Source organism: Festucalex cinctus, chromosome 9, assembly GCF_051991245.1.
Source record: "Festucalex cinctus isolate MCC-2025b chromosome 9, RoL_Fcin_1.0, whole genome shotgun sequence".
Lineage (NCBI taxonomy): Eukaryota > Metazoa > Chordata > Actinopteri > Syngnathiformes > Syngnathidae > Festucalex > Festucalex cinctus.
The window spans coordinates 18,695,565-18,722,967 of record NC_135419.1 but is presented as its reverse complement, the minus strand read 5'-3'; the positions used below and the strand labels follow the sequence as shown (position 1 = coordinate 18,722,967).

The following is a 27,403-nucleotide window of genomic DNA, read 5'->3' as shown; positions in this document are numbered from 1 at the left end:
CACAATAGCGTAACTGTGTGTGCGTGCATGTATGTCAGGCGACGACATGGAGCACGAGCAGGACACGGTACTGCAACTCCAGGAGGTCATCGAGCAGCTGAGAAACGTCTTCCCCTCCGAACCGGGTCAGTTCAGTTTTGACACATCCGCCCGCTCCAGTCGGACTTGATTGTTTTGATTTTGTATTTTTTTGGGGGGGGGCCACACATGCACATGCCAAAACCTGCCACTGTTTGTGACTGTCATTTAACCATGAAAAGTGAATGACTACATCACTGAATACTTACTATGTGACACAAACACGTTGCACCCCAGTGGGAGATTGAGAGGGTGATTTATTTATTTATTTATTTTTAATGAAGGCATCCGAGCGTAGCCGGCGTGTCAGTGTCAGACTTTTTGCAAAGTGCCATTTAAAAAGGCAATTTGCTGGCCCGCCACAAAGGGAAGGATTAGCATAATCACAACCCGCTTAGTGTTTCCATATTTTGTGTCATGTTACAGTCTAATTCCAACATGGAATGAATTCTTTTTTTTTTTTTTTCTCAAAATTCTAAATGTGAAGCATTCGGGAAGTATTCACATCGCTTCGCTTTTTTTCCACACATATTGTGGTGTGACGGCCTTCTTCCAAAATGGGATCAATTCCATTTTTGCCTCAAGATGACACTTTCGTTGTTATTGTGGAAAGTAAGAGGACAAAATCCAAATTGTTGACATGCTGTACTTTTGTGTAAACAAAAACACGTTTAATGTCATTCAAAATAAAACTGCAAGCGACAAATCTTCCAGTGAATGAAAGATTCTCACATAAAACAATAATAGAGATACACTGCATACAGCATGTAATATTAAATTAAAGGGAGACTTGACTCATTGAACAATTTTCAGCAGTGAAAAGTTCATATTTTGTCCAGAATTAATTTGATAACTTAATTACTTTTCATGTACATTTAAGACTTTCAAAAACTATTTTTTCCTCTTGCTGTTGACTGATGATGACATCATCTGTGCTGAGGAAGTAGGTAACGACTAATCATTGCTCACCTGTTTTCTGGGGTTGGTCAGCAAACCGAGCACAGGTGATGTCATCATCAGTCGACAGCAAGTAGAAAAATTGCTTTTTAAAAGGTACTAATTGTACATGAAAAATAATTACGTTACCACATTAATTAGAAAAAATATAGTATAGTTATCAAAATATAATACAAAATATTAACTTTTTACTGCTGAAAATGACTCAATGAGTCAAGTATCCCTTTAAAATATATTATTGTTGTTGTTTTCAGGAAAGTGCAATATCAATAGTTGCCTTCTTTTTTTAGAAAATGGAAAATAAATACTTTAGTCATCTTCTTTGTAAAATTCATAATTTGGCTTCATTTTAGGAACATTTTGATTGTTTTTTTTTCTTATTTTGAATGAAATGCAAAATAAATATTTTTGTCTCCTTTCTAGGAAAGGGCAATATGAATATTTTTTCTTTTTAGTGAGGTCATTTTATCTTTATTTTGGGAAATGGAACATCAATAGTTTTCTTTCCATCAAAGTGAAGTGTCAATAATTTTTCCACTCCGAAGAAAGTGGAAAACCAGGAAAATAAAAAAAAAAAAACAGTTAGTCTTCTTTTTAAGAATTTGGAGATAGGTTATTTTGTTTTCATTTTAGGTAAGTATTGATGTTACTTTGTTTTCTTTTTTTAGGGAAAGTGCAACATTGATACTTTTCTTCTTTTTAGGAAAGTTGTACTCATTATGACAATAAAGATTCTTGAGTCCTGATTTTGGAAGTACTTTTGTCTTCAATTTAGGGAATTGTAACATCAATAGTTTTTCTTCTTTTTAGGAAATGATGATTATTTGGAGTTTGAAGTCAAAATGTGAGAAAAGTGGAAGCACTGTGAATATGTTGAATGCATCTGGAAAGTATTCAAACTGTTTTACTTTTAGATCCTTTTGCGGTTTTTGGAGTTTAAAAAAAAATTCATCTCAAAATGAGGCTGTAACATTCAGCTTGCATACTTCAATCCATAAAAGTCTGATTCTTTCTTCTCTTATTTATTTTTTTTGGCTTCTCTCGTTGCTGATCTCAGGCACCACGTCACACATCTAAACGCAGCCTGAACGGACGACACGGGCCCCGGGGGCTGCAGGAGCGCCACCTGGCCCGGTTCCGGTTCTGATCCCGCTTAAAGCGGCCACGGTGCCCACAGCAGCAGCAGCAGCAGCTCAACCCTTAACTGGAAGCTTGTGCACTAACCAGCCTTTATTGTCATGCAAACTGCACAAGGCTGATGATGTCTGTTGGGCCCAAAGCGGCGCTGGCTGGCTGGCTGGCTGGCCGGTCGGTCGGATGGCTAAGCTCATGGTGGCATGCGGCCCGACGCCGCGTCGGCCGGCCAAAGGTAAACTCGCGTCAGGGAGCTCGCCAAGTGGAGGGAGACACTTTGCGTGTGTGCGTATGTGCGTGCGTGTGAGCGTCTGTTTGCAGTTGTTTGAAGGTGTTGTAGCTTTATACATGTGCTTCTCAAACTGGGGTACGCGAGCTCGAGCTTGGGGCTCACAAAAGAAATTGCTTTTTTTTTTTTTTTTTTTTTATAGTTTTTTTGTTTTGTTTTTTTTTACAGAATAAAAGGCATCGTTTAAAAATAAAAGATGAGGTATTATGATAATGAAATTTTATAAATCACTTCTTATAATTTGTTAAACTTTAACGTCATGTTACAAATTTATTTTGGAAAAACCTCACTTAATTCTTATAGGTTTACAAATTCTAATACCAACAAAGTAAATAATAAATTACAACGATTATGTCTTTATTTAAATAAACATTTTTTCTCAAGAAAATATTGCATTATTGTTGTAAAGATTCAGACTTTTTTTTTATTTATGAGAAAATAATGACTATTCTACGAAATATTCAGACTCTTTTTTTTTTCTTTTTTTTTTTCTTGAGGTATGTACAACTTTATTAACAGAAAGATTATGCCATATTTTCATTGAGAAAATACAGCTTAATTCTCATAAATATTCCAACTTTTTTCTTATTTTTTTGAGCCAATACAACATTATTCTGGTAACAATTCAAACTTTTTTTTTCTTGAGAAAAACTTTATAATCCTAAAGTGACGAAAGTGACTTTTTTTCTTCAGAAAATTGGACTTTATTCTCGAATAGATTCTGACTTTTCTCTTTGCAAAAACAACTCTCGTAATAATTAAGTAAGACTTTTCTTGAGATTTTTTTTTCTTGTTCTTTTTTCTTTTATTCTTTAAATATGACCTAAAAATATGACCTTTTCTTGTAAGGATCCCACTCTTTTGGGTACGACTTTTTGTCTTTAGAAAATATGACGGAATTCTTATAAAGATCACAATTTCTTTACTTGAGAAAATACATTATTCTCTGTCTGACTATTTTTAAGAGCATTATTTTTTCTTGTAAAGTTTCCAAATTCTTTTTTTCCCTTGAGAACATATGACCAAAGTATCATAAAGATAATGTAATTATGTATTTAAAATAATTATTTTCATGATGACTGTTATGACTTTTCCTTAGAAAATTTGACTTCATTCTCATATCAATAATACAACATTCTTCTTCCTAAAAATCAAAATTTGTTACTGTATTTTTTCCCCCCCATTTTTCTCTTTCAATCTTCTTTCATTGAGAATGGTTTACTGTATATTGCTGTTTGGATGATGAGGTGGTCCTTATCAGGGATGTTTGAACCCTAAAACTCCTGGCTAGGAGGGCTGCGGTTGTCTTTATGCGGCTGCCCGCTGTGCCCGCCGGCGGCTTATTGACGCTGCACGAGCAACACATCATCAGTTCGATCAATGATTTATTTACGCACGACAGCCAAAGTGTGCACACAGCGTCGTTCTAATCCTCTCCAATTGCTTGTCGCTGTCATTGCCGCTATTTGCGCTCCCGCCGAGTCGCAAGCATTCGTTTGTCGATCGATGGTGAGGCGCCGATTCAGCCGGGATACAAAATGAAGCCCGTTGTCAGTTCCAAGTATGGATTCACATTGGCTCCTTTTTTCAATCAAGTCACTTTTACTTGCAAGAGAGAAGTCGCGTACTGTTGGCCTTATTGCGTAATTGCCTAAGTCAGTGGTTCTCAAACTTTTTACTCCAAGTACCATCTAAAAAAATACTTGGGCCGCCAGTTACCACCATCATAACGAGGATTAATATCGGCTGATATTAGGCCTTTTGAAAATAGTAATCATCACAGTTATGCCGATTAAACACCGATATAATCTTACATTCTCGTAAAACAGTAAGGGAGACGTAGTTGTTTCACTTGTTATACTTTTGTATATTTATTGGAATCAATACATCATATATAAAGAAAATGTATACCAGATGAAAAACCAAAGTCTTAGGTAATGTTTTTGTATTCATGTCATTTCCATCATTTGTGTCAGTGCAGAGTTATGAGCCATCAAATAGAGGGTGTGAACATGTGACATGGTGCCCCTCCAATGGGTAAGTTGTCAAACTGGATTTTGCAACTTATAAAACAAGGACAAAATTGGCCTTTTTCTCCTCTATTTTTTGTTTTGTTTGTGTTTACAGTCAGATAATTGTTTTATTATTGATCTTGAAAATTTGCCATAGCCATTGAGCAAACTTTAATGTAAAATATGACATAGATTAAATTCTTTAGGAACTGCTGGCATGTAGGTCATAGCTCTCAGGCTCAAATGCCTGTTTAGCTTCCCTTAAACTTGAAAATTGAGATTAAATTGAATTTTAAAAATAATAATAAAGCATATTTAATGGATGGATGGTTCATCATGAAACTTAAACCAATCCTGACGTGGGCGTACTGTAGTTCCAACAACTGGAAAATCTATTTTTAAACAATGAAACAAAAGGTGGCAAACTACGAAAACAGAGTTGCCAGAGGTGGAATTTTTTTTTATTGGCCCATTCTTTGCATATGTGACAACCAACCCCTTAAATGACTGAGCCAAGTTGCCCCAAACTACCATGTTGGCTAATACTTGCTCTAGTTTAATGTTAGCTTAAAGCAGAGCAGTGACTGAGGCATGACAAGATGAATCTGAATCTCTCTTCTAACGAGTCCACATGATTTGCTGCTTTGTCTATATGTGCGACGCCCGTTTCAAAATATATGAAGTTGGAAATTTTGACTTTAGGTTGTGCAAAACAGATTACTGGCAGCTCACAATGTGCTCTTCTCTTCTCAGACGGTACACAACACCTGACCATTCATACGACGAAAACTAGTACAGTATTCTCCTTTGTCAGGTTTACCTGTTTGACATCTATTAAACACGACATAAAAAGGAGAGAAGACAGTTCAGGGCTCGCGAGGAGAGAGGAGAGGAACTGTTACCCCGGGTTTTCACCGGATGCGGTTGTGGTGCGGTTGCGGTGCGGTGCGTCTTGACTGCGTGCTCCGGACGGGTCAATTTTTTTGTCAATCCACACCGGCTCCGCACAGCTGCGGTCCGGCAGCTCCGTCGCCGCCCACTTCCCAACGTGTCTCGCGGGACCGCGCGCGCGCGATCATGTGGCATTTCACAACGAGAGGTGGACTTCTTTTAATTTAACCTTTTCTTCTTCTTCTGCTATGAGATTCCATGCAGCATCCTTTTTTTGGTTGTCCTTGTAAAGTATATTAATAACGAGAGTCGGGTCAGTGCGGGTCCACTCTTTATTTCTGTCTTCCGCGTCCGGCTGCCGCTCAGTACGGCAAGCGAGACAGGCACAACAAGCAATCGCGAACATCAAACTCACAATACATTACAGTCCTTATAAAAAGGATGTGCCGTGTCATATATTATTTTGTGGTTTTCCACCTCCAATATAAACCTCTCCTCGTCCATGTTCGCTGGTGTCTAAACCGTGAATGAGCACATGGCCCGGCGACGCCCACGTCACGTTTTGCTGAAAGCTTGCGAAATAGGAGCTGGCGAGTGTTTTATTCTGAAAGGTAACCGGAAATTTATTTTGAAACTGCCTCGGTCTTCCTGTCCCGCTCGATGTGTTTTGTGCTAGCTTGCCATTTGCCGGAGGCCTACCGCTGCGGCGTCCGGCAAAAATAGAAAATAGGTCTATCCTTGCGGAAGGCTTGCGGCACGCCGCAGGCCTTCCGCAGTCGACACGCAACGCACCCGCAAGCGGTGTAAACTGCACCATTCGAATGAATGGAATCTAATTGCTTGCGTCGCCGGACCGCACCGCAACCGCACCGCAACCGCACCGCAACCGCATCCGGTGAAAACCCGGGGTTACAATTCACTCCTGCACACTCTGAAGAATCCGCTCCTCACCCTCTCTTTTTATTTGGTTTCCACGCGGCCACACCCCTAGTTACATGGGCGTGATACAACTGGTCTTCCCTCAATTCTATTCAGTATGGGCAGGAAGGAAATGGCTGACATTGTGTGAATTATAATCTTACCCACATTCTCATATGCGCATTAAGATGCAAAAAAAAAAAAAAAAAAAAATGTGATGCCGCCTGACACGGCGAATCCATCCACTTTTGACCATTCGGGGGAAGAAGGTTGCATCATCACTAGCGTTTATGTACTGTAAAAACGTGCGTGAACCCGGCGGGGCTCCTCTCATAGAGATCTGACAGACGAGCGAGAAACGGTGGGAAAGAAACAAAAACAAAAAAATCCCTCGCTCTTCTTGTTGCCGGGGGCGATGCACTTGGATCAGCCTGTCACAACACAATCCACTGACGCAAGTGTGAGGAAAAAAAAAAAAAAAAGATGCAGTTTGGACCCTTCATAAGTGGACCGTGACCTCGCGTGTTTGCGTCATTCTCTCGTTTGGCATTGGCGTGTTAAGTTGTGATGCGGTTGCTAGGGAACAACCCGCAAGGATGCAGCTGCATGCAAAGGTGATGGACAAGATCCTCATGCAAATGCTAATCGTAAGAGGGGGATGCGCTAAAGGGCGACTCTCCATCAGCTGTGACGATCATCGTCGTTGTTGTCGTCCTTTTCTTATCTTGGCTTGTGGGGGCAAAAACATTTTTTTTTCTTCAACACAGGAATTTAAAAGGCTAAAGTTGTTTTATAGGTTGTTTTTTATTTTATTTTATTTTATTTTAGTAAGCCAGTCCTCATACAAAGGTTTGTACATTTTAAAATGCAACGACATGGCAATTGATTGCAAATAATTTGGCAGACTTCTAAGCTATGCTTCGCAGGGCCCAGTTTGAGAATCACAAATGAGAGTTGTAAAATTAAAACGGGGCAATACGCGAGATGTTCTCATGAGAACCAAGTGGGAAATTGTACAAAACAATTACGACACAATTTTATGCTGAGATTTTTTTGACTATTTGCCAGCAACGCGTGCGGTGCAGTGAGGCAAATGTTGCTGAATCCCAAGGACAAATGACTTTCTGAGTCCTTTTTAACTTGTCAGTTTTAATAAATTTACTTAATAAAAAAGACAAATAACCAAGTGCGTGTAATAACAACTAAAAGTCAATGACACCACTTTTGAAACCTTCAAAATGCTCATGTTAATATGTGATAATCTTTCAAGCAAATGATTCTAAATGTCAACAAATAATTGCAAATGAAATAAAGAGACTGGAAATCTGGAAATCCTACTCAATTCTCATGAGAATGTACACAAACGGATGCAGGCCAAGTAGAAATGGAACTAACACACTGACTCCACAAACCCGGTGGACATGCTGCGCTGAAAACTTTCTATTGTATCACCAAATTGCATTATTTTTGCCATAATTACTGTTATACTGACATATTGTTATTTTCATGAAAATTCACTGAGAATAAATGCCACTGTATGTTATTCCTGACGTCATGAAAGGGAACATGTTTTGAAGTAACCCCCTTAATGTCTTTTATTTATTCATGACTTGTGTTTTTTTTTTTTTTGTATGAAATCCGGCTAAATCATAGCGACAATACATAGTTACATAACACCACACAAATTGCTTGCTCAACATGTGGTTATATCCTGCCTCATGTCTGCTGCTGTTTTCCATATCCAATCAATCAATCAATCCATGGATCGATGAATCAATCACCTGTTCTACCTTAACACGCGAGTTTACACAAACACAATTAACTGTTGATTATTTGTGTTCTATGATGACATCACCATGGATATACCTCATTAATCATTTCTTTGACACCGTGTGTTGGAGTGTGTACAAACACTTTGTACTGTAAAGACGAGCGCGGGCTTACTGGATGCTTTTTACTTTTTTGTGTACAGAAATAAAAAAACAAAGTTTCTATTTGTCTTCCTGTGTGTGCGTCCTATGTAAGTACATTCGAGTCATTTATTGCAGTCTCATCTGTACTTATCAGAGTTAAAAATCAATCAGAAGGTCATTTGCATACATGTGACATATGAGATCCATTTTAATTTGCCGACAATATCTTCATATAAAAGGATGGACCCTAAGACTGACCCTTGAGGAACACCGTAAGAAATGGGGACGTACTCTGAATTGGATTTTCAGGTATCTTTACATTCACTTGAGTGTTCTTTATTTTCTGATTGATTTTTAGTTTTACTCCCTACATTTTAAAACAGACATCTGTACTTTCAACTTCAGACTAAAGGTAAAATCAGGTAAAATAAATTAAATTGTACATGCTAGTTTACTTAGCTATATTTTTGTTGTTTTTTTTGTGTGTTTTTAATGTTTTAAATGCCTATGTACTTTTTTTTTATTTTTTTTAATTACGTCACATTACCAAGTGTGAGCGTCTTGTTTGGGGGGGACGCCTTACTATACATGGTCGTTTAAAAAAATAAAAATAAAGAAACGGCTTACTATACATGGACATTAAAAAAAAAGGCCTTACTATACATGGACATTAAAAAAAAATAATAAACGCCTTACTATACATGGGCATTAAAAACAAAAAAAAAAGAAAGAGAAAAAAAAAAGAAACACCTTACTATACATGGTCATTAAAAAAAAACACCTTACTATACATGGTCGTTTAAAAAAATAAAAATAAAGAAACGGCTTACTATACATGGACATTAAAAAAAAAGGCCTTACTATACATGGACATTAAAAAAAAAAAATAAACGCCTTACTATACATGGGCATTAAAAACAAAAAAAAAAAAAAGAGAAATAAAAAAGAAACACCTTACTATACATGGTCATTAAAAAAAAACACCTTACTATACATGGTCGTTTAAAAAAATAAAAATAAAGAAACGGCTTACTATACATGGACATTAAAAAAAAAAGGCCTTACTATACATGGACATTAAAAAAAAATAATAAACGCCTTACTATACATGGGCATTAAAAAAAAAAAAAAGAAAGAGAAAAAAAAAAGAAACACCTTACTATACATGGTCATTAAAAAAAAACGCCTTACTATACATGTGCATTTAAAAAAAAAAAAAGCCTTATTATACGTGGCTGTCTAAAAAAAAAAAAAGCCTTATACATGGTCGTTTAAAAAACAAAAATAACAAAAAAAACACCTTACTATACATGGTCATTAAAAAAAAAAAAAAAAAAAAAAGCGACCAGCAGGTGGCAGCAGAGTATAAGATATCAAAAACCCCTTCCCCCCCCCCCCCACCCCCCCTGTGTTTTCAACAGGTTTGTGAATAATCATGAAACTTAGCTATATTGAAATGCTAATTGCTGCAAAACGGACACAGATACAAATATACTTTTTTTTCCTGATGAAAGAAGAGACTCTAATCTTTCTTTTGATAGATTCCATGTTTTTATAACAATAGAACACAATATGTATGTGGGCCCTGCAAAATCGGTCCAAATCAAGTCAAACAGTCGGAAGCAAAGGGGGTTGCTTCAGTGAAAATGGCTGCCAGTCAATGAGTTAATATTATGAGTTTCTCTCTTTGTATTTAAGTTTGTGTTAGCTTGTGGCTAAATCAATTCTTTCTTATCACTCGATGCCACCTCCATTTATTCTCTCCACGCTTTTCATTCTTTTATCACCTTGGTCGCTTTTGTTTCCTGCTTGGCGTTGGACCTTCTTCGTGCTTTTTATCTCAAGTCGATCTCCCGCTAGCTACGCTATCGCTAACGGCGGCGGTCAGAGTGCGGCCGTCTTCATCGGGGCCTCCGCCGTTATCTACCATCAGCTCGGCGCTCACGACGTTTTCATTCTCGGGTTCCTCCTCCTCCTCGTGAGGTTGACAGCTTTGGTTTACGTCGTCGCCGCTGATCTCCGGCGTGGCGTCGCTTCGCCGGGCCCGCCCGGCTCCCCAGTTCTCCCGGGTGGCGTCCCTGTAGGTCTTGTTCTGGTGGGCGTGCATGCTGCGGAGGTTCTCGCCCAGCTTCTTCAGCTCCCGGCGGACCAACGGCTTGAACTTGGGGTCCAGTTTCTCCACAGCGGCAAAGTCCCGCCGAGCTTCCTCCTGGTTACACAAGGCGGCGTGCGCCCGGGCGCGCTGGTAGAGCGCCTTGAAGTGACCTGAAATGGACGTCAGTGACAAATTCAGAGTTGGAGTCCTCTCGTGTTCTTAACAGTACACTAAGTATTTACAGCCTTGTCACGCCAAGCTGAAGTATACAAAATGGGGACGAGCATTTGAGGATGCTTTCTTACAAACTCATTATTGTTCAAATCAAACAGCAACCATCCTCTGGAAACTATCAAGGGATAGTTGACTATTGACATGTTGTCCCAAAAGTCATTCTGCACTTCCTCTTTTTCTACTTTGTTTGCAGTAGTGTTAACTTTGTCTGCCATTTTTAAATTTAGTCTCAGTTTTAGTCTAATTTCAGTCAGTGAAAAATGGACGGCGGGCCGCAAATGGCCCCAGGCCGTAGTTTGGACACCACTGAAGTAAGTGATTCGAGTTTACTGAGGGCTAATGCTCATCGCGATTGTTAATCGTTTAGCATAGGCTAATTTTGTTGGTGTTTGTGTAATATGTGCATATGTGTGCAGAGAAGATAAGGAACAAGGAGTATTCTTACCACCAAATTTAACTGAGGTTCAGCCTTAGTGCACTAAAAAAAAAATATATTGAAAAAAAATTGAAAAACACATCAACACTCACGGTCATCCTTTCTAAGATAGATATAAAAAAACAAAAAAACAAAAAAAAAAACTCTGTTGTTAGAGCATCTTCCCAAATTCTTCTCCAAAGGTCTTAAGAGTCTTGATGATGCAATCAAGAAAACAATGAGCTGACAAAGCACTTCAAAAGGCACTAGTTTTATCTAAAAAAATAAAATAAAAATAAAAAAATCATTCTTGAGGCAACATTATGCTGCAAAGCTCCCACAGAGTGAGGAAAGAGGCTGAATTTTACAACGCTTCTGTTGAGAGATTTGTTCGCAAGCTATTTCCCAGTCTTATGATTGGTTCATAAAGTGTAAAGAGGACAAACTAATACCCGTCATATCTATTTGTGAGGGGGAAAAAAAAGACAAAATGACTATATTTGGACATAAAAGGTTGTGGATATATTTCATACAATAACGAGTGAAAATATTTTGGTGAAGTATATTTGAGAAAGTTTGTTCAAAATGGGTCATTGTAATGTTTTTGTGCTGACGGAGCATGTCAGCCAATGACGGCGAGTTGTGCACTGATTGATTTCCAGCTAATACACCGATTGATCAGTTCAATGTAACCACAGTTTGCATCTGGGAAGCATCAAATGCTTTTTTTGGTCTGCTTTCCAAATTGAGGACGTTTGAGCTGTCGTGTAATCGGCAGTTTCATTTCAAAATTCTCTGCTGAAAGAAAGCCAGAAATGATTTTTTATTTTTTATTTTTTTAATGCGGTGCCCCACAGGTGGTTTCCAAGGAAACCAAATAAGAAGCCCTGATTGACGCGTCTTCTCTTGTAAACAGCCAGATCAAGAGCGCAAGCCGCATGAAAGCAAAACAACGACGCTGCGGGCTGACTTGAGAAATCTTCATATCTCATCTCCAAAAAAAAAAAGAAAAAAAATGTGTCAGAGAAAAAGATTGACTTTTGGTGGAATGCATTTGTACATGAAAAAGGTGGACTGGTTGTGCGTCGCCCCCGTATTTCACCTTGATGGCTTTCCAGCAGCTGGTCATTGATGTGCACGACTTGCTGGTAGTCTTGCAGCTCCAGCATGCACTGGCTCAGGTTGAGGCTGAGCGGCAAACGCACTTTGGCCAACGATTCACCGTCTTCGACGTCTCCGCGCACCTGTCGGGGACGTTTGACCAAGGTGAAATGAAGGTTGATGTGGAATTTCGGAGGCGATTGGATGAAGTGAGGAAGAGGAGGAGGAGGAGAGCCTGCTGGAGAGGAAGGTTGCTCGTGGGAGGATGTGTCGCTTGTCATGGCTTTGTGTTGAGTTGTTATTTTTGGATTCATCGCTGCTGCTGCTGCTGCTTCACTTACGCCCGCATACTTCAAACGACACTGATGCGCCTTAGTAAACAACAATGACGACGACAAGAGATGAATACAAGCTACGTGGATAAAATATTAAGCACACATGTGCAATAGAATAAGACGCAAAGTTCCGCCTTTACGTGTCTCACAAAAATGTTTTGTTTTTGTGTGTTTTTTTTTTTTTTAGTAGGGCCTAATCAGTCTTTGTCAGAAAAAAAATGGTAACCAGTTAATCAGCCCATGAATTTATATATATATGCATATATATATATTATTTAGAAAGGCCTATGATATTTAATTAAGAATATGATTTTATTCTATTTTTTATTTTCTTTCTATGCTATTTTATTTTTTTGTCTGTAGCACTTTGAGATCATGCTGATGAAGTGCATTACAAATTGAATTTCTTCTTCTTATTATTATTATTATTATTATAAAATGTATACAAGGGTTTCTGCAGTTATCCAAAAAAAATCAAATATTAGTTATCAACAAATCTAATGTAATGCTTTTTAATGCAACTTAAATTTAATTTGATCCCCACAATACATACATACACATACTGTTTATATATATTACTAGGGCTGTCCGGTCGATTAAATCTTTTAATTGTAATTAATCACCTGATTTTCATAGTCAACTCATGATTAATCACACATTCATGACGTGGTATATCTGTTCTAAATGTACAATCATATATTTTTTCAGGTTTTTCAGGCTTGCATTACCATAAGTGGACAAATATGGTTTCACAAAGTTATTTGAAAATAAAAATATATACTAAACAGTTCACAGTAGGGGTGTGAATTGTCCAGTACCTGGCGATTTGATCCGTATCACGATTCATAGGTCACGGTTCGATACCAATTAATCCCAATGTGAACCTATGAATTGATTATTACAATTTTTATTTTTACTCAAATTTAGAAAATACTAATCAGTAAACTTGTACATGTACACTATAAGATTTGTATGAATTTATCTGAAACTTCTGGCTTATAACTCTTTTTTTTTTTTTTCTTTAATCACACTTCTGGTTGTTAAATTGTGTTATAGTGACTCCTAATCACAACAAATGTAAAATGAAGCATAAATATTTTTACATCAATTGTATTTAATTTTTTTATGCTTCTGAACATCGTAAAAAAAATTTTTATGGCCAACGTAAACCCTGGTATAATAAAATAACCTCTTTTTTTGTTTGTCTCTTATAGTGTTAATTTCGTCAATGAAAACTAAACAAAAATCATTTCGTCAACACACATTTTTCACCGGACTAAAACTAGACTAGACTCGACTAAACCTCATTAATAAACAATAACAGGGACTAAATCAATATGCATTTTCGTCGAAAAATGGCCTAAAATCTATGGACATTTTAGTTCATGAACAAAAACGAGACTGTATGATTTTGTAAAATCTTGTCTCTGCTAATCTGTCACAGTAAAACTGTCATGTGACATAGAGTGACGCCCCCTTTTCATATCTGCAGCTAGCAAATGCAACATGCACGAACACATGGAACAGACAGGAGGTGGATTCACGGTGATAGGTTAAAAAAAAAAAAAAAAAAAAGTTAATCATTCATTGAACAGTTTTCAGCAGTGAAAAGTTCATATTTTGTCTAGAATGAATGTCGACTTGCTGTCGACTGATGATGACATCACCTCTGCTGAGGAAGTAGGTAACGGCCAATCATGGCTCACCTGTTTTCTGGCTTTGGTCAGTAAACTGAGCCATGATTGGTCGTGACCTACTTCCTCGGCACAGGTGATGTCATCATCAGTCGACAGCAAGTAGAAAAAGTACTTTTTAAAGGTGTTATTTGTACATGGAAAATAAGGAAGTTACCACATTAATTATAGACAAAATATTAACTTTTTACTGCTGAAAATGGTTCAATGAGTCAAGTATCTCTTTAATGTATCATTAATCCAACGGTCATAACACCCCAACAATACCATTAATCCGACCGCTAACTAATGCTGGCTAATTTACTAGAAAGGAGCCATAGTAGCCACTTGTTGCTATACAGTAATTGCATGCGAATTTGTTTTTCATCAAAAATGTGAAATACTTTTAGAGCTGAAATGAACAACATTATTTGCCAACAAAAAACATTGACAGTGTTTGTTGACTAAAACTAGACGAATAAAATGATGTTTTCTTGGACTAAAACAAAGACTAACATGCTACATTTATAGCTAACTAAAAATGGACTAAATAAAAATGGAATGGGATTGACTATGATCAAAAACTAACAAACGTGATTGATATTGGGACTAAAACTTAAGACTAAATTTTAAAATGGCTGATAAAATCAACACTAGTCTCGTAATACTTCCAATAAAGATATGAAATATAGGCAAGAACGTGATTTTTGGGGACTTCATATTGTCACACCAACCTTATTTTGAAGGACATCCACGTAGTCTAAAGCCTCCTTGAACTTTGCCGAGGCGTCTTGGAAGCGTTTGTCTTTCATCAGGACGTTTCCTTGCTCCTGCAGCAGCATCACCAGACGCAACATCTGCTGCCAATCCTTCGCCTCTTCAGTCTTATCGCCGTCGTCCGTCTTTGGTTCCTCCTCATCTCCCGTCTTCTCCTCCTCGTTTCCAGTGGCGGCGTCCAGCTTGTTCCAGTAGGCGTCCTTCTCCTGCCAGTACTTCTCCTTGATGCGCTCCGACAGGGCCCGGAGCTCCCGCTGGACCAGCGAGGCCAGCGTGGGGTCCAGGTGGGCCACCGTGTTGAAGTCCCGCCGCGCTTCCTTTTCGTTCCACACGGCGGCGTGGGCCTTGGCGCGCTTGTAGTAGCCCTTCACGCAGTCTGTCAAGCAAACGAAGAAGACGACAGGAAGCTTTGACTTAAGAGTGGCCCCAACTTGTGAGTTGCTGGTCAGGCTTGAATAAAATGCATGTTTGTTTTTGTTTTTTTCTAAATTAGCTTCTAAGTTTTTATTTTTTACTGAATTTACAAAAAAAAAAAAAAAATGGGATAAGCTTGTTTATGCTTTCATTTCGACGAAAAATTTTCAGCAATTTTCGTCACGAAAACCTTTTTTTCAGATGAAAATTAAACGAAAACTAAAATAGAAGCCATTCATTAAGACTACAACTAAAATTGACTGACAATTTCATCAATAACTAAAACAACAATACAGTGACGAAAATTCACACAATGCAATCCGAAGGAATGAAACGTGGATTGAAGAAAAGAACCACTCACAAACTGTTCAGTGTTCACTGCACTTTATTTCATGCAATTTAATTTATTTACTTACGGTAATTTTATTTATTTCACTGTGCAGCTGTAAGATTAATCTCAAGAAATTATGCGCTTTTGTATGTCATTGCCAGTTCAACATGTTTCATTGAAACAATGAATTCATTCAATCCCAAAAACGTGTAAAAACGTTTTAAATACTTAGTCCTCACCTCCCAAAAACGTGTCTACACATTTTTTTTGTTTGTTTGTTTGTTTTTGTTTTTTTTATGCAAGAGCATACAGAAGGCTTTGATGCAGCTTCTGACATCTGGTAATGGTAATTATTATATATAAAAAATAAAAAAAACACGGCCATCAAGTGGCAGAAGAGTATAAGAGATCAGTGAGGGCCATGCTGCAACAAAGCTCTTTTTCTCAGTGTTTTATTTGCCAGGAATGTGAATATTGACCTAACTCAGCGAGATTCAAATGTTAATTGATGCAAAACGGAAACAGATAGATACATACATTTTTTTTTTCCTGATGAAAGAAGAAACTCTAATCTTTCTTTAGGTAGGTTCCATGCTTTTATAGCAATACACACAATATTCTGTGAGCCTCACAAAATCAGCCAAAATCCAGTAAAACAAAGGGGGTTGCTTCAGTCAAAATGGCTGGCAATTAATGAGTTAATAAAAGACGCCGTCGTATTAAATGTGTCTTGCGTGTTAAACTACAGTTATAAATAGGTGTGCTTTAATTCTATATATAGAAGTTGAAATTTATGCTGAAGGAAAACACTGACTAAACTGTCAAATATTCGACTAAAATTGGATTAAAACTAAAATACAACCAGATGACTTAATTATGACTGAAACTTTAATTAATTTGAGTCAAAAAGACTGTAACTAAAACTAAATTGAAATTTTTTTGTCAAAATGAACACAGCGTCATTGGTCAGAGCGGCTGCCCACCTTTGTGCTTGTCCAGCAGCTCGTCGGCATGCTCGATCACCTCATAGTACTCGTGCAGCTCCAGCATGCACTGGCAGTAGTTCAACTCCAGGGGGACGATCATGCGGCCCAAGTTCATGTAGTCGGCGTCGCCGGGCATCTCCTGCACGTGGGGAAGGGAAATGAAAGGACGGTGTTGCAAGATTTGCGCGGTCAAAACTGCGCTCCATCCATCCTCCATATCAGTATGAGAATGGAAACAGTTCATTTTGAAAAAAAGGTACCACCAGCCATGCATGATATTTATTTCCTGATACTGGCCGCAAGAGGGCGCATTGAAGTCACACATGCAAGTTTCAAAGGAGAGTTTGGCCTTCAGTAGGTCACAATTTTTAACAGCTGTTACAACATTGAGTTGAAAATTTCAGCTGTTAGAATGTGTGAACTCGGATTTTAAAGGTATAAGAATATTAGAGCAGGGTTTGGCTACCAGGCAAGGTTAGGGTTTTTAAAAGATGTAACAAAATTCAAGAGACTTTTTTTTTTTTTTTTTTTTTACAGCTGCTACAAAATTAAGTAGTAAAATTCAGCTGTTAGAATGTGTGGCTTTGGATTTTTAAAGCATCACAGATTCAAAGTAGGGTTTCAAAGGAGAGTTTGACATCCAAGCATGTCACGGTTTTGTAACAACTGTTACAAGATTGAGGAGGAAAATGTAGCTGTCAGAATGCTGGTCTCAGGTTTTAAAGGCATCAGGGCTAGAAGTAGCATTTCAAGGGGGGTTTGGGCTCCAAGCAGGGTCACAATTTAGAATAGCTGTTACAAAATTGAGTTGAAATCTCAGCTGTAAAAATGTGTAACTTTGGATTTTATAGTCGTCTGGGTTTCAAGTGAGAGTTTGGCCTCCAAGCAGGGTCAAGCTTTTTAACAGCTGTTACAAAATTGAGTTGAAATTTCAGCTGTAAAAATGTGTAACTTTGGATTTTATAGCTACAGGGTTTCAAGTGAGAGCTTGGCCTCCAGACAGGATCACACTTTTTAACAGCTGCTACAAAATTGAGGAAAAAAATTCAGCTGTCAGAATATTGGTCTCAGGTTTTAAAGGCATCATGGGTAGAAGTAGCATTTCAAGGGCGAATTTGGGATCCAAGCAGGGTCACAATTTATTATAGCTGTTACAAAATTAAGTTGAATTTTCAGCTGTAAAAATGTGTAACTTTGGATTTTATAGCTACAGGGTTTCAAGTGAGAGCTTGGCCTCCAAGCAGGGTCACACTTAAAAAAGCTGTTACAAAATTGAGGAGAAAAATTCAGCTGTCAGAATGTCGGTCTCAGGTTTTTTAAGGCATCAGGGCAAGAAGTAACATTTCAATTTAGGCTCCAAGCAGGGTCACAATTTATTATAGCTGTTACAAAATTAAGTTGAAATTTCAGCTGTAAAAATGTGTAAGTTTAGATGTTAATAGTCGTCATGGTTTCAAGTGAGAGCTTGGCCTCCAAGCAGGGTCACAGTTTTAAATAGCTGTGACAAAATTGAGTTGAAATTTCAGCTGTAAAAATGTGTAACTTTTGATTTTATAGTCATCAGGGTTTCAAGTGAGAGTTTGGCTCCAAGCAGGGTCACGCTTTTTAACAGCTGTTACAAAATTGAGGACGAAAATTCAGCTGTCAGAATGTTGGTCTCAGGTTTTAAAGACATGAGGGCTAGAAGTAGCATTTCAAGGGGAGTTTGGGCTCCAAGCAGAGTCACAATTTATTATAGCTGTTACAAAATTAAGTTGAAATTTCAGCTGTAAAGATGCGTAACTTTGGATTTTATAGTCATTAGGGTTTCAAGTGAGCGCTTGGCCTTCAAGCAGAGTCATACTTTTTAACAGCTGTTACAAAATTCAGCCATCAGAATGTGTGACCTAGGGTTTTAAAGGTGTCAGGGCTTCAAAGTAGGGTTTCAAGAGAACATTTAGTCATTTTGTCCTGGACAAGTTAAGTCATGTATTATCATAACAGCTTCTGAGTCACCACCACTCGAGTCCCCCATCCTGGCAGGTGATGCCGCCGCCTCCCACCCCCATGCACTCACCCTGGACTGGATGGTTTTAAGCAGCAGCACGGCCTCTTTGTACTGGCTGGCTGCCTCCTGGAACTGCCGCTGCTTGACCAGCTCGTTGCCTCGCATGTGGAGGAGCGGCACCGTGCTCAGCTTCTCGTCCTTCTCCATCATCCACGACTCCCTGTGGTAGGACATGGGGTCGCCCACCTGCAAAGGTTGGGGGGGCTATTTCATTTGACTGTTTATCTGGATTGGAATCAAGGTTTTTATAGTCATGAAAACCAACAGTAATGAGAAATAACAAAATTAACTAAAATGGGGAAAAAAAACTTCACAAAGTAAATATATTCAAAATTTTATTCAGAATTTTTTTTTCATATTTTGAGTTAAGATCATGGTTGTCGTACAAGTAAACAAAGTTATGAGCTTGGAATGAATTAAACTAATGAGTCTCACCATGATTCACAGACTCCAACCATTGCTTGAAAGTGGCCCTGAATCTTCCCCCTACCCTAGTTGATCCTTTCAAGGCTTAGTTGTAGGGGCAGTTATGACACCCACTGTTATCTTTAATGAACCAGGAAGTGGCTTACCAACCAATTATGGGAAAACATTTTCATTTTTTGACCAGACTTGGTGGAGGTATAATAAATGTTATTGTGATTTCAATTGCAGTATTTTAAAATAGAAAGCAAAGGGTGTTTGTTTTTATTGTCTGCCTGCTTACAAGTGATTTTGTTTTCCAGGTATGGCTTCAAGGATGACTTTTTTTCCCAGATAAAGCCGCCATTGAATAAAACAGCAGGAGTGAATACAAGGGAATGCTAAATAGGAACACACAATTGTCTGCTCCAACATGATCAAACTTTTGTTTTGGACCCCCTGGTGGCTTGACTTCAAAGCACAAAGTTTGGAGGCAGAGTTGGGCGGGGTGGGGGGTTGTGCAATTTTTTTGTCACCGCTGTCATCACTTGTTGAGGAATATTGTTGCCTGAAAAGGCTTGGGTGAACATACTCGCTAGGGATGTAACGATAACCAAACATCACGATACGATAATTATCACGATATTGTGGGGAGGTTGGCGATACAAAAGAAGGTCACAATATTGGGAGAAAAAAAAAAACTCATAAAACAACAAAACACACACACACACACAATATTGTATTTTAGTTTATTACAGTAATGAAAAAATATAAAAATATTATATATATATATATATATATATATATATATATATATTGAGGCACTAATACAAGCATTACAATTAATTGATACATTTTTTTATTATTAATAAAATTCATCCATCCATCCATTTTCTTGGCCGCTTATTCCTCACAAGGGTCGCGGGGGGTGCGGGAGACTATCTCAGCTGGCTCTGGGCAGTAGGCGGGGGACACCCTGGACTGGTTGCCAGCCAATCGCAGTATTCATAAAATTAATAAATTAATTAATAAATAATTACATTAACTAAGAAATTAATACATACAATAAAATGAGTTCCTCCACGTATTGACAAGTATATTATGTTCCCCTTCATCTGACCATTATTGTGGATTTTAAACATAAAGGGCCAAAACATGCCTTGTGAATATTAAACTGCACTAGAAAAAAAAATAGCCACTAGAGGATGCTAGAACTGCACAAATGGAAATCAACGCGACTTTTTTTTTTTTTTTTTAAAGATGTTCTGCTTTTAATATCGTGGCATGACGATGACCACGATATTGTGGCAGTTTTAATATCACGGTATTACCATTATTGTTACATCCTTAGTACTCGCTGGCAAGCTGTGGATTTTGAGCAGATTGGGTTATATTTTTTACAGCAGATGTCATTTTTATTTGAATTCTTACTATTCTTACTTTATTGTTTGTATTATTTAATGTTATTTTGAAGGATTATCTGGATTGATAAATTACTGTGAACTGATTGTTTTATAGTGGGGGTGTGTCGTGCAAGTTTTTTTTTGTTATTGTTTTTTTCTCCTGACCTGCAGCAGCTCCATGATGAAGATGAGCGGCTGCGGCGTTCTCATGAGCTCATCCAGCTCGGGGAAGCCGGTGGAGTGGTAGTGGAAGAGGTTCCCCATGCCGCACATGTGCCTCTGGCCCTCCAGGGGGTCTTTGCCTTGAGCAATCAGCCGCATCCCCTTCGACACGATGGGGTACAAACCCGTGTGCTGCCAAACGACAGCGTGGAAACAAAACAATTAAAAATTAAAAAAAAGCAGCTTCAGTCAGTGCGGCGCTCCAGGAGGAACGACGGTGAAGGTTGCGTAAGGTGATGATCGATGCGGCATGCATTCATATGAGCTGCTTTAACCTTCAACGCCAGGATTTAGACCAGGGGTGCGCAATTATTGGGTCCACGGGAGAAATGCGACATGCTCTGTTCTTGCAAACATTTACATAATCAAGGACCCTGACATATTTGTTGCATTCAATTAGGAAGTATAAGTGAAGTTTATTAATAAGTGCTTGAAAAGGTTATTTCGAAGCTTTTTTTTTTTTTTTTTTTTTAAATCCAGTTCGTGAACCAAACAAAAAACACTTTCACTTTAAAATTGTTTTTTTTAAATAATTTTTGTGAAATGATGGATTTAAAATACTATTTCCAAAATAAAAAGTTATATATAAATAACTTAAATAAATTAAGTTATTTATATATAACTTTCAATATTATTAAATAATTGGGTAATTATTTCTAATTAGTTATATATTATTTTAAAACAAAATGCAAAGCTGTTTTCTTTTTCTTTTACGGTACGTAATTATTTAAGTTTTTGTGTTTATTTTATTAAATAATTTCTTGTATTTACAATTAATTTAATTTTAAATAATTTTTTTTTAAATTAGAGAAAATTGTTTTTATTGTACTGTTTACATAACATGTTTCATTTATTATATGAATTCAATGAGAAAATTATTGCTTTATTAATAAAATGAACTTTTAATTTACATACATTTCACTTTAAAAAAATTTTTTTTTTTTTTTACCTCATCTACATATAGCCTGACCCATCTGTCCATTTTGGATGGATGGGTGGATGGGTGGGTGCAGACCCGTCACCAGAAATAAATTGTAGGGGGGGCATACTTTATCAACCTAAATCTAATGTTCATCAGGTTGAACAGCGGCATTGTGACAACTGCAAAAGTGTTCAGAAATATTTTCTGTCACTTAAAAGCGGCAGTTCGTTCTGAAATCTAAAAGACAAACTGAAAAAAAATGTGTAGTTCATTTTGCATTTATTCAACTCAAAGGTTCATTTGAAACAAATCCACTCTTCACTTCTGTAAACAACGATGTCCGAATGAATGACTCTGTGACCCAGCCCCTTCTATCTGGAATTGGCTAGCAGTTGCCTTCATTTGCGTGTTGGATTAGGGCTGTACGATATGGACACAATTTCCTGTCATTTTTGACAGACATCTCTATTCTTTGATCTTTGACTCAGCATGAGACTTCACATCATTTTACTTTTTTATGGTGTATTTTGTGTTATTTTATTTCTATACTTGTACAGATTTTTTTTTTTTTTGTATTTTATTTGCGCGTATACTTATCTACTTATATTTACTCTAATTAATTTTATTTTGTGTTATTTTATTTCACTTGTGTCTACTAAAAGACTCATTTCTATTCCATGCACAGCACTTTGTATGCAGCAATGGCTGTTTTAAAGTGATTTAGAAATAAGGTTGAGTTATGTCGATGATATACAGAAACAACATATGGGTTCAGTGAAAAACTAAGCAGAATATCAATCCAAAAGGATGTGTAAAGTGCTGTTTTTTTTATTAGAACTTAGTGACAGTCATCAACATGAACAAACTTGGCAATAAAAAAGAGAATTCAACTCACATTGTACTGCAACTGCTTTAGTGATAAATAATTTTATGCTCCTTAGTTGTTGTTGTGTATGTGTGACTGCTTGGGTCTGTTAAAAGCATACTGTGTATTGCTACAATTCATCCGTGCTGTGTGGCTTGACTAATTAAAATAGAAGTTTGACACTCACTTGTAAACGTAACCAGTGGACTCAGGATTCCCATTGATGTCAACTGTGTCATCCTGGATCGAGGTTTGGCATTTGGTGGCTTCCATTAAAGCGGCACGACGTGCTCACTGCTCAGTCTTTGTCCCAGCGCCAGCCGGCAAATGCGCACTATCTACCCGGAAGTAGATTTGGCTAAGGCACGTCTGCAGAGCGCGCGTCACCCCCCCCACCCCACCCCAGCCCTCGTGATCCGGATTGTCATTGGCTCGCTTAGTTGTCAATCACAGCCAAACTTGAAAGGAGGTATGTGGTTGGCTGGCACGCCATGCTTTACTTGAACCAGAAGGCGCAAGTTTACGTGACTGATAGGACGAATAGTTGGTGAGTCATCTTGCTAGGGCGGGCACGGCTGACTGACAGGGCGGGCACGGACCCCCAAGGCCCGCCCATGGCGACGGGTCCGGGTGGGTGGATGGACGGATGGACAGACAGACGGACGGAAGATAGATAGATAGATAGATAGTAATATTGTGCAATGATGCTATACAGTAATATTTGTAGGAAGTACTCATTAAACTCATTGAGACTTAAAAAAAAAAGGTGCTTTGCCGCCCTCGTGTTGCGTTTGTGAGCAATTAAATTCTTTTTTAAATTGCGATTAATCACTTTTTTTTTGTGACAGTGGGCTTCACTTCAACGTCACTTTTTATTTGCGCGCTGACGTCAGCCAACCAACTCACCACGGCGTCGCACCAGAACTCGGCCACCTCCCCGAGCCGCATGGACGTGAGCAGCGTCTCCCACACTTCCAACTTGAACATCTTGCCCACAAAGATCTCGGCGGGCCTGCCGCTGCCGCCGCCGGCCACTCGGCTGTCGTCCACCACCGTGCGCTCAAAGTTGTCCAGCAGCGTCTGGAAATGGAAGACCAGCTGCAATGCACACACAAAAAAAAAGACACCGTTATGGTTAATCGCCACATTTGTCACCGAAAATGGATAAAATGGTGACGTCATACCACACATTTGCCATTCGACGTCAGGTGTACCTAATGTTGTGGCTCTTCATAGCCAACACAATGCTCTGTTATTAATCACATGTGTAGATATGAATGTGTCAGATTGTACTTGCTGTTCTATTCTGACTGAGTATATAATGCAGTGAGTTTATTTACCGCTGGGAACTTCCTCCTCAGCAGGTAGGTCACAAACAAACACGAGTAATGTAGATGCACAGGAGTGGAAATCCATGCTGGCACTGTCATGGAAAATGTTTGTCAGTGTATCCGGGCTTTGTGCCAATAGCTGGATGTGACTAGAATGAGGACAACTACAAAACAAACAAACAAAAAGAAAGAAAGAAAGAAAGAAAGGAACCAAAAAGAAACACCCCCACACACCGAGACACAAACACGACGCCACTGCCATTAAACGTGTCGCAATTTGCTTGACCAAATGTTTGCTCGTGTGTGTTGGTGCCAAACGATTCCCTCACGCGCACGTCGTCATTCGTGAATATTTCAACGCCAACTATATTAACAGCCAATAAATGCGACGCATCACAACATGTTTGACACCTGAGGCTGCGTGCGTGGGCTTCTCAAACTGGGGTTGGCGGGTCCTAATTTGGGGGTCCATAAAATAATTAGAAATACGTGATTATGTTGTGCAGCGCATATCTACAGTACGTATGGAGATTCCTGTCATCTATTTTGAAAAACAAAACTATATTTGTGCTTTTTCTGCAATGCTTTCCCACAAGTAGGCGCCAAACCCTTAGCAAATAGGAAGATAGCATTTTGGGATAAAAGTTGATGGTATATATAGATTTTAAATTATATATTCAACTTACTTTTGTGGAATTTTCTTCTAAGCAGATCATGAAGATTTAAGTCGGTACACTGTAATGTATTTTTTCTGTATTAAAAAAATTACAAAAATAAATTGATTTTACATGTCAAATGTAAAATAACATGAAATCACTGTAACTGTAAAAAACAATATTTCTGTTCTTTTACAAAAAAAAAAAAAAAAAACTCCAGTAAATGTGTTCACAAATGTATCATAATTTCACAAATATTTGTCTGTTATTTAAGGAATAAAATCTAAAATTAAACTTTAAAAACCTTTATATATATATATATATATATATATATAGATATATATATATATATATAGATAGATAGATAGATAGATAGATAGATAGATAGATAGATAGATAGATAGATAGATAGATAGATAGATAGATAGATAGACAGACAGACATATATTTAGGTAAAAATTAACAGTAAAACTTTGTAATTTAACCATAATTTATTTGTGAACAGACATTTTTTTTTAAAGTGAAAATGAGAACAATTTCTGTAATGTCCAAAATTGTAGAGTCATTATATTAACAGTTTGAGAAGGGGGAGGGGGGATGCTACATAAATTAAATAAATAATAAAAAAAAAATTAAACCCACTATCTATAGTTTTTCGACTGTTATTGGCCATGTTTTGAAAGATTAATCACATTATTTTTTATACTGTTATTTTACATTCAATCTTGTTAAAATTACAGTTAAAAACTATAGCCTACTTTAATTATGGGGAAAAAAAATTCTGTTTTTACGAGAAAGTACTTTTCCGTTATTTTACAGTATTTTTCTGGCGCCCCAACTGCTGGAAAAGTAGTTTTTTTTTATGCACAGTGTAGGTATGTTGCATACAAAAAAAAAAAAAAAAAAAAAAAACACCCAACAACACTTGATGTAAAAGTCGTCACATCCCATATAGGTCATGTGACCGGTACCTTGGTCCCAGGTGGGAAGTGAGGCAGCGGGCCGGTGCCTCCAGACAGAATTTTCTTCTTGACGCCCGGATGCTTGAGCAGGTACGTCTCCTCCATGGTGCCGCCGCCTCTTTCTTGGCCCAGAGATGAGAGCGGTGACGGGGGCCGGCCGGCCGGTCGGTGGCTTGCTCTCTGACAGATGGCTGGATTAGGCCCAGCCGGCCACTTTAATCTGAGGAGCTAATCCCCGGCTGGCTCCTGCCATTGGCGGGAGCGTCCCTGCAGGAAGGAGTTCAGGTGACTTTCACACGGCAGAAGATCCTTCTAGAAGGTGACGTCGTCTTAGTGAAGGGAACGGAACATAATGCTTTGAAATATTTTTGGATCATCATTTCTCAAAAAACATACAAGACAATTATGATAACACAGTCTCATAATATAACTATATTGAAATTAATCGATTATAAAGCGAAGCGTCAAATGCAAGGCCTGCGGGCCAGAACTGGCCCATCAGGTGATCCAATCTGGCACGTGAGGACAAACTGCAGTTTATATAAATCACAAAAACGACCTGTCGTTGCAAATTTCTCTCCACTAGAAGGCGCACTGACGATCACTTAAATTAAATTCTGGTGGTTGTGGTGGTTACTCAGGATTTGATGCAAGCATTTTGTGCTCATTTTAGTTCAGATATTTCACATTACTATACAATAAGATAATAAATAATAATAAATGGGAATGTCATAGAAAAAAAATGATATCGTAATATGACTATGCTAACGACATTGTAATTGTTGCTGTTATTCTAACTTTATTCTCATAGAATTTTTACTATTCTTGTAAAATGTAGACTACCTCATAAAAAGTACACCTTTTATATAATTAAAAAAAAGACTATTTTCATAAATTGTACTATACTGGTATTTTTTTTTGCTGAATAAATTATTACTCTTGGCTTTTAATCAGTAAAGTACTGTACATGACTTTTTTTTTCTTTTTTTAATTTTCAAACTATAAATATTTCTTGTCAATTTATCACTTAGAACATTTGGACTATAATAATATTATAAACCATAAAAGTAATGAATATTGTACTCATATGCTAATTTATTATACAATTATTTTTTCCCAAATATTATATAACTTTTGTCAGAAAATAATTGCTCTACTCGTGAACAGCATATAACCTTTCTTGTCAAAAATGTGCATGGTCAGTAAGAAAAGTAAAACATTTTAAATATTAATTCTCCCAAAGAAGGAGCAACATCCCCACTGAGAGGCAATTTTCAAAGATTTGTTTTCCTTATGACTTTTCATTAACTTTTTTTCTTAAAACATTATGACCAATATCATAAAAAGTACAACTTTTTCTTTATAATAAAAAAGTTATTCTTGTAAAAAAACAAAAACAAAACAAAAAACACACTTTTCCCCTCATAAAAAAAATATTCTTGTAATACCTTCTCATAAAATTATATTTTGTCATGTTGTAATTTAAATAATTAAACTAGGAGCAAAACTTACTAACCTATAAAAACATAAATAAATAACAATCAGGTTTTTTTTTTAAATACCTTGAGGAGAGGGTAAAATAAAAATCACTAATATGATTAACTGGTAAAAATGAACAGGAAAAGAGTTCAGCGTGAATCAGTTGTAAATCGGAACAGCTAAGACTAATAATCCATATTTATGTCATCACTTGACATCTATAGAAATGAAATAACCGTACTTCACTGTCAGTGTACCTAACGTGATGGCCGCTGAGGGTTGGAAAAGCAACGGTGTACTTAAACAAGCTTCAATTAAAAGCGCAAGCAAAGGGAGTGTGTGGACTCGCATGAGGAATATAATTTGCACAATGATTCAACTCACCTTGAAGGTTTATCCACCTAAAGGGAACAAAAACAATCCGGCGGAGTTCATAAACAGTAAAAAGGCCAAATCAAGTTCCTGTCCGCGAGCGTGCATAACAGGAAGTTGTCAAGGCTTGCATTGATGGCTGACTAAAAAAACAAAACCACAACAGACATAATTTCTCTGTTGAAACAA

The 27,403-nt window shown here is 37.6% G+C and overlaps 2 protein-coding genes across 7 annotated transcripts in view; one reads left to right on the top strand and one right to left on the bottom strand.

The window, feature by feature from the left end:
• The window catches only part of drp2 (dystrophin related protein 2), a 241,583-nt gene extending 236,217 nt beyond the window's left edge, over positions 1-5,366 (top strand). For all 3 annotated transcript variants that reach the window (XM_077532096.1, XM_077532093.1, XM_077532094.1), the window contains 2 exons: positions 39-125; positions 2,093-5,366. In XM_077532096.1, coding sequence (XP_077388222.1) covers positions 39-125; positions 2,093-2,112 — 107 coding nt within the window. In that variant the 3' untranslated portion in view covers positions 2,113-5,366. The remainder of the gene's footprint in view (positions 1-38; positions 126-2,092) is intronic.
• Positions 5,367-9,593: 4,227 nt separating this feature from the next.
• Positions 9,594-27,326, bottom strand: LOC144025986 (aryl-hydrocarbon-interacting protein-like 1). Of its 4 annotated transcripts, XM_077532425.1 has the most exons (10): positions 25,373-25,512; positions 23,755-23,837; positions 23,599-23,663; positions 23,321-23,512; positions 20,571-20,759; positions 18,610-18,786; positions 16,551-16,692; positions 14,780-15,198; positions 12,039-12,180; positions 9,594-10,457 (listed from the first exon to the last, which is right to left on the bottom strand). In XM_077532425.1, the coding sequence occupies exons 4-10, from the start codon at positions 23,399-23,401 to the stop codon at positions 10,033-10,035; spliced, it is 1,575 nt and encodes a 524-aa protein (XP_077388551.1). In that variant the 5' UTR covers positions 23,402-23,512; positions 23,599-23,663; positions 23,755-23,837; positions 25,373-25,512; the 3' UTR covers positions 9,594-10,032. The 4 variants fall into 4 exon arrangements, with proteins under 4 accessions (XP_077388551.1, XP_077388550.1, XP_077388552.1 ...); XM_077532424.1 differs by lacking the exons at positions 23,599-23,663; positions 23,755-23,837 and adding an exon at positions 27,227-27,326 and having other exon boundaries at positions 25,373-25,630; XM_077532426.1 differs by having other exon boundaries at positions 23,599-23,837.
• Positions 27,327-27,403: the final 77 nt, after the last annotated feature.

Excerpts from the sequence above, each read along its gene's own strand:
- LOC144025986 (XM_077532424.1), bottom strand. The coding sequence starts at position 25,468 with ATGGAGGAGACGTACCTGCTCAAGCATCCGGGCGTCAAGAAGAAAATT. Across the intron at positions 16,693-18,609 it reads TTAAAACCATCCAGTCCAGG|GAGATGCCCGGCGACGCCGA; the intron begins GTGAGTGCATGG and ends CCCCACGTGCAG. Across the intron at positions 15,199-16,550 it reads GCTGCTGGACAAGCACAAAG|ACTGCGTGAAGGGCTACTAC; the intron begins GTGGGCAGCCGC and ends TTTGCTTGACAG.